We start from the raw sequence: 7,997 nt of genomic DNA on the forward strand, positions 1-7,997 counted from the left end.
CCGAACTTTTGATGTTGTAAACTGACTGAAATAAGACCGAATTACTGTAGGTACTTGTACACCATTGTCACTTCGTATAAGTAATGCACAACGGAATCTTGAACATTCTATACATTCAACCCTTTCACCCTATCTAGTGTCATTCTTTGTTTCTTCAGCTTCTTATTTCTCCTATGTCCTGACCCATTACCTAATTCCCACTCCTACTCTTACGTAACTATTTGTAAGGATTGACTGATAATTCATATTAGTTGTAATCTTGATTTTTCAAACTTTAACTGATCATTATTTTGTTAAACTGACTCACCACCATGTAATTGATATCGGCCTTCTACTCACCTATGGAGCATACATATATACACGCACGTACTCAGAGACACAGTAGCGTCTAATGAATACAAGAATGCAACACCAATATCATTTGAAGAAAACAATCAAAAATATAAATGTCAGATGCATCTCTTTTAGTTTTCTGAGAAAACAGTCGTTGAACTTTCGTTAGTACAAAAAAATAATAAGTAACATTATCCATATCAGTAGTTGTTATTTTCATATTATTAGTAGAAGTAGTGGTATAAACTCCATCCTCACTTCATAATAAAAAATGGGTGAGTCAGAAGAAAAAATAAGGGAGAAATATCAACAAACGTACAAAAAAAATAGAAACATGTTCAGTTATTTAAACAAATAAAAATGATGCTGTTATTAGATAATTTATGTCAATTATCTAGAAAATTAGATGAGAACAGATAAATCTCGAAAACTATTTTCCAGTTCAACTTCGTTTAAAAAGAAATTGACTTTTTTCAATCTGGGTTACCATAATTTTTTTAAAGAAATGAAAGGTAAAAAAGTATCTTTGAAGTGACATCTTTGTGTATGTAGATCCTTATGTTGCGTTTATCTTATTTTATTTATGAAAGGAGATAAGAATCACAATAGTAAATCCATTCTCCATGAGTTACGAGATTGCTGGTGGATCACGATTTGGTCCCTATTTGTGAAATATAAGTCAAGATTAAAATGTTATATAAAGTTATGTATATATATATATATATATATATATATATATATATAATTAAGAAGAAACTCATATGATTATATTGGGTGATTAAATACACATAACTCACACAGGCAACCATATGTTTACATCAAAACGAAGACATTGGATGACCACCTCTAGATATTAGTCTTTTTTTAAAAGTCAGTTGAACGTGCTCAAATTTCCTAAAAACACAAACATACACGAGTAAAGTACCCAAGTTAACACTGATGTAAATTAGCAAAGGTTCATATACTAGGCTTTAAGGCACATGTATAAGAGTTAATCACACTACCCGGTTACCTATTGTTGTTAATCCGAGAAATTAAATAACTAAAGGTCAAAGGTTTACACAGTCAAGTGTACAAATTGCTGGTTAATGTTAACCTAAGAAATCAGCGTTAATTAACTAACTAGATTTACTTATTTTTACGAACTATTATACACGAATTCGAAATGTTCGACATCGATTGAGATCGAAAATAAGACCATAACGATAGAATCATGGACGCAGTTTAAACCTGTTTCACAACAAAGCTACACATAGGACCGAACACAGAGACAGTCAGTTAGCTACAACGTAGGACCAGGCTCATATATGCATCGGTCCATACCTCATTAGCACAACAAGAACACCGAATTCATAGTAGTTACTTCAATGGTAGTAATATATAAAAAATTTCTTATAACGATATGATACAGGGAGAACGAACTAGTTCGTAAAAAGAGAGGTATATAGTAATTTTAATCTGACGGTTCAAAGAGAGTATACACCTTTGCCATTGGTTACGATAGTCGCGTAGACCCCAACGAAGTAGTCTGCATGGCTCAGACCAGAAGTTGGTAAATTCAAAGACTGATGACACATTTCGGTTTGGCCGCATCTAACTTTCTTCCAACAGTCTCCAACACTAGTCAGCATTGCGCTTCGTGGTAATCGGTGTTCAGGCATACGTAGCACGTAACCCAACCATCTCAGTCGATGAAGATTCATGACCTCATCCACTAATTTACCATTATTCCCTAATACCTTGGCGTCTAACCTCACTATTACTTACCTGGCGGTCCCAGCAGGTCGCATCGCCAAGACCAGTCATTATTTGTTCAAGACGCGGGATTAGAGACAAACGGTCTATTTATAAGGCTTAGAATTAAGTCTAATACACCTATAACTTTCAGGAATTGATATTTTAATACTAGATATGAACCAACCACCTAAACCGAAGATGAAGCTTTCACAGTCAGCTAAGATAATAAAATAGAGCCGATCTTGACTGCCAAACCAAGGTCACTATTAACATGTCGTATTTGCGTACTGAAAACTCTTAGAACTCTTATTCCAGATGTAAATCACAACGTCGAGATTGCTTAAGACATAAATCAGACAAAGAAGTTTGCTTAGGAAATAAATGAAGTATTTTTAAGTAGAAATGTAAAGTAGAGTTTACCTGGAAGTTGTTGCGAGGCTTCCCATCTGACGACCGAAAGCGTGGTAAGCCAAACAGTACTGCAGCGAAAACCGCTAGCATTGCCACAAATGTCATGATGTAGGTACCGGACATTGGATCTGGGTTACTTTGAGGTGTGTGAGATAAATCGTCAACACAAGAGCTGTCACTGCAATATTCTTGAGTTTGTCTTAATATTCCCAACAGTTGGCGCATAGCCCCATTGTGAGATTGTATGCATTCACATATATCATAACCTGATTCATCACTCATTTTCTCCGTACACAATAATTGGGAAACTTGAAACAGTAACTCGTACGAGCCGCGCTTTGGACTAGTACGTATGCTAGCCGTTTGACTAATAAAAACAAGTATAAATTCTCTGACTTTCTAATTTTACGTTAATGAAAGTTGGGGAATTATTAAAAATTGTATTCACGATAAGTCAAGTGCTCTTTGAGCGGTTTTGTGCTGGCCACAATACAATCTGCTCTGTATGTGTCTTTTCTGCTACTAAAATCTGCTGAGTGTAACTAGGTCAACATTAAGTGTGGAATGTGAATTCGATCAATAATTTCGCGTTATTTATGCATTACTTCAAACATCTTCAGCCATATATGGTCGAAAATTCGATAACGGATTGTGCGACGAAAATATATTATACTTCACTACACTTATTCACATCAGTGTATCATGTTTACGCTTCATTATTCCTCACTCATATGTGAGAGTGAAGACACACTGTACTTCCGTGTTCCACTCCTATCAACTGGTATGCTATAAAATATGTCTAATCTGACTCTTGTTTGATTGTATGGTATACAAACATTTTATACTAGCTTTCATTTGAGTGATTGTATCAGCAAATATATCTCCGAAACAGACAGTCCAGAATTTGACACCGATGTTCACTTCGTTAGTTTTACTGGACACACCTTGTCTAAAGGCACTCGATCTTGGATTAGCAGCAAATCATCAAAGCAGCCCTCCAAAGAAATATCAAATGCTTCATGACGCACAGAATAGTGAAGACACCACCGGTATTGTAGTTTGACAACGATTTACCAGTAACACATATAATAGAAACGCGCTCACCCAGTTAAAATCACAAGTCAGAAGCGAGGAGGTTGAAAGATATACTTGATGGGTTATCAATATATCGAGAAGTAACTGATCTAGTCTGGCTAATGATCGTATGTGATGTTTCCCACGCCGTGCTGTAGCGTGATCTCGTACGGATGCATGACCGGGCGCTTACAGCTAAACGAGTCCACTGAAACTAATGTGGTCAGCATCCAATGTCGAACACTTACAGAGCTATTGATTTTGGGGGATTATTTACAGCTATAATAACTTCCCAATTCATTTTCTTACTAAGAGGAAGTTTAGTCTTACCGTGATTCGCGTTTTTTTTAAACTTTTGCTGTGTTCTTGCACATTAAAAGTACCATTTTTGATCCAATGAATCTGTCCTGAGCTTAGCGCTAGGTAGATTATTTCTCTTTTTCATTTTTACCTCAGTTAATAGTGTGTGGCCAGGGAAACATCATTGGACCCTAACCATATCATCCAGCAGTCGGATCGCTGGGTGTCAAACAGTTCACCGATCCCCATCAAGTTCAAGGACAAACAACACGTATCAGTCAATCGCATGCTATGAACCAGTCCATTAGGTGATGGTTGCAAAGTCTAACTTGTACCTACTCTTACTGACTTATTTCAGAATAACGCCATTTTCGGCAATCCACGTAAGGTGCCGACAGCGGGGTGTGATTTCGAAGTTATCTGTATCGTCACGCCATTCCCGTCTAACTCAAGTGGGCCCTCAGTCATTCGACATAGATCATCTACGTTGGTATCATACAATACTTAACAGTGTTGTAACTCAGCTTACTATTCGGTCTTTATAGTCTCCGACACCGAGGCTAATCTTAGTATATCCTAACATTTTCTACCACCACTTTTATCCGTCTTACCCGTTTTAAGTGTTTTTATCTTATTTTACAGTAGTAAACTTTTGCTAGGATCTATCTAACAACTCAGAACTCACCATGATCATCAAGAACTCACGTAGACGATATGGGTGCCGTTATGCTATCGCCTGTAATGTGCAGTGACAAATGCGAAGGTTGGTTTCACGAAACATACACAGATCTTAGAGTAACTGATAACAACAAATTAAGAGAGTCATATAGCATTTGGGTATGTGGCACGTGAAACATGGATTCTGAGGATTTGCTGAGCAACGTCATCCTTCTCTTGACAAGCCTGCGAAAAAACACTGTCAGCAACCCTTCAAAAGGCAGTCCTGAAACGGATAAACAAACAAAGACAAACAGTAAAGTAAAGGAGGGGGTATTCGACAACATTTGTATCGATAGAACACTCATCGACACTAGTGAGAATAAACTGGAACTCAGCACAGCCATAACATTGACGATGTTGGACTCTTTCATAAAACTTGTGACAACCTACACAAGCTCGTAAATGCATCTGTTGTCCCCATAAATTCTGTAGATGACTGAAGCCCAGTCAACAGAGTTAAAAAGGATTCGATGTCAACGCTGGAAATGCTGAACAGTCCAAGTCTCATAGAAAAATCAGCTAATGAATTGGTCGGGCAATCTACCACTAAGATTGTCCAAATGGTCAGCAAAGAGCACAGGAATCGGAAACGCAATTCAACTACTAAGCAAAATCAAGCTCAACCTCAACATGCCTGAAAACCTGGGAAAACAATCACGGTTCCAGATAATTCTCTCATAATCATGAGCCCTAAAGGCAGCCTTTCGTGCCTTAAGGTAACCCTCGTGCTATTGATAGAAGAAACCAGAAAAGTAGTGAATAGGTCTTTATTTCGATCTTCGCGCAGTCACAGTGGAGCGTGGGATTATCTGTTCAGACAAACAAAGGCTCTCAACATTCAATATAAGATAGTAGGGAATATAACGCTTACAAAAAGTAAGGAAGTGAATGAATACTTGAACAATACTGTTCTAGCATATGCTTGGTTGTTTGGGGTCAACTCTTAACCAACCAACCTGAGCTGTTACAAGCCCTGCTCTTCCTCTCAATCTTCAGAACAAAAATGACAGGATGCCTTAATATAAGCTGAACAGGAGGCTCGAAATTCCTTAAATGGAGCCACAGACGGTTACACAGCTGACTCGGGCTGAGGATTCCAAGCACCAAAATCATACAAGACTGCTTCGAGTAGCTTTCACTAACACTGATGACGTAGAGAATGTTCTTCTGGGCCGTCACTTTCTGAAGTTAGGAGAGGACGTAGGAATACTGCCTGATATACCATTTAGTGAACTTAGTCTCTAAAGAATCTCACAAGACGTTCTTTCGCTGGAGAAATGTCATTTTACAAGAAAATACGGACCCTAACTATACAAACTATGATATTCTGGAGTGGAAATTCATAAAGCAGTCCTTGAAGCTCAACAACATATAGACAAAACATGTGGTGTAGCTAGCCAAGAAGAACAGGGATAATAGACCCCGGCTGATGGAGATGACCTTCCCATCTTCAAAAAGTGCGGTTGTTACTCATGAAGCATTTTGTGCCCATAGACGTCGTATACCAACTGGAGTATACATGCATAAGGACAGGTCACACAGTCAAGGAATCAGGCACAAAAGCAAACTGGAATTGACTATTCCACTCGCGAACTGCGAAGATCGAAGAAAAGAAGTGGAAGGGACTAGGGCTACTATCTTGGAAAATCTTGTGTAGATAAGTCACCTGTTCATTCACACAAGGCTAATCAAGACAAACAAGACAACTCAATAGGGCTCCTAGAAGCTCCCGAGCTCTGACTCGGTGTATCAGAAGCTGCTGCATCTAAACAAGGACGCTTCTCTTGGCCCGGATGTGGTTCATTACGATATATTGGGGGAATTTGATTCAATCTTGACGAAACCTCCTTGTGTGGTGTTCCCATATTCGCTAAGCCGAGGCACATTACCAGATAATTGAAAGCTAGCTCACATCACACCAATTTTCAAAGAAGGTCGACGCGGAGAACCTTCAAGCTATCAGACTGTAGCACTTCTCTCGATACCATCAACAGTCGTGGGGTCCCTGATACGCGATGGTTTACATAACCACTTACCATATGATCCTTTTCAGCCCAACATCACGGTTTCATAAAAGGTCACCGTTGTATGACCAACCTGCTGACCACGGTGAACAGATGGACAAACATCCTTGGTCGCAAAGGAAGGTTCAAGTCATTTACTTTGACTTCTCAAAAGCTTTTGATAGGGTCAACCACATATGTCTTATCAACAATCTAAAACGAATAGGTATCAAGTCAATATTGATTGATTGGCTCACTTCAGATCTAAATAATCGGCTTTTAAGGTCAGAGTAAGCTCCACTTTCTCCCACCTCACGGAATACCCTAGTGAAGTTCTCCAGGGTTCAGCATTAGGACTTCTTCTTTTCTTGATTTATGTAAACGACTTTCCACAGCAGGTATCGTCAGATTTATTTCTTTTCGCTGATGGTGTGAAACTCTGAAGACACGTTCTCAACCAAGATGATATGCTCGCACTTCAGGAGGATTTGCCTTGACTTCAATGTCAGGTGGATGACAATGAACTTACAATTTGCAGTTCAAAGTCTAAAGTAGTCCATCCGAAAAATGTTCAAGACTATGCATACAACTTAAGTAACTCCAATCTAAGGGTATCCGAACTTGACATAGATCTAGGAGTCTTGGAACTCCATAACCTGAAATCTTACACTTACTGTGACAAAAATGTCTTTCAAGAAAGCCTTCTACTGGTAACGTTGAGGCACAATTTTTGGCCACTTTAACGGCAGAACTTACCACCTTATCTTCGAGAGTTTTATTCGACTCGAACGTAAACCTTAGGAACAGTGGCTCAAATAATTAAATCCTTGCCCATCAGAGTAAATGTGTCTTGGAGATGATATTTTAACAACTTGTAACACCCTAAATACTCCTGGGTATCCCATTAAATACCTACTTAAACTCAGTCCCAATACAAACCTTAGGGGTAACACCCAGAAACTTAAGATTCAGCATAACAGAACGAACTGTAGGCACACCTTCTATTCCTCAAGAGTATTCAAATGCTGGAACTCGCTGTCTGATGAGGTCGTTAGGGTGGGGGTAAGATTGGTAATAGTCAGTGATGCGACTTAGACTTACCCAGATTAGCAGTCACTTCATTACAGCATATTTCATCAGAATAATTCTCATATATCTCCCACTGTATTTGACACGACGTACATCCTCATTACATTATAAGGCATTTTGATTCTGATACGTCACACATGATCCGCATTTACTTCAGTCATCAACGGATGGGATCATGCTCGTTCAACTGATCAGGTATTTTTTACCGCTTCTGTTCATTGACCGCATGATCAACAACTAAATTCAAGTAAACGTAAATGAAACCAAGTGAATTCATTTGTGAACTACCCAACAGACGTCCATAATGATAAAAAACCCGTTCCTAATAAG

The 7,997-nt window shown here is 38.6% G+C and overlaps 1 protein-coding gene across 2 annotated transcripts; it reads right to left on the minus strand.

The window, feature by feature from the left end:
• Positions 1–268: 268 nt before the first annotated feature.
• Smp_100040.1 (hypothetical protein) lies at positions 269–2,832 on the minus strand (the record flags this gene model as incomplete). Of its 2 annotated transcripts, none has more annotated exons than XM_018799782.1 (2): positions 269–1,227; positions 2,491–2,832. In XM_018799782.1, 2 exons carry the CDS (start codon positions 2,761–2,763, stop codon positions 1,219–1,221), a joined length of 282 nt encoding a protein of 93 aa, XP_018651537.1. In that variant the 3' UTR covers positions 269–1,218. The 2 variants fall into 2 exon arrangements, with proteins under 2 accessions (XP_018651537.1, XP_018651536.1); XM_018799781.1 differs by having other exon boundaries at positions 269–994; positions 2,491–2,763.
• Positions 2,833–7,997: the final 5,165 nt, after the last annotated feature.

The sequence above is a fragment of the Schistosoma mansoni genome, chromosome 3 (assembly GCF_000237925.1).
Source record: "Schistosoma mansoni strain Puerto Rico chromosome 3, complete genome".
In the NCBI taxonomy this organism is placed as follows: Eukaryota; Metazoa; Platyhelminthes; class Trematoda; order Strigeidida; family Schistosomatidae; genus Schistosoma; species Schistosoma mansoni.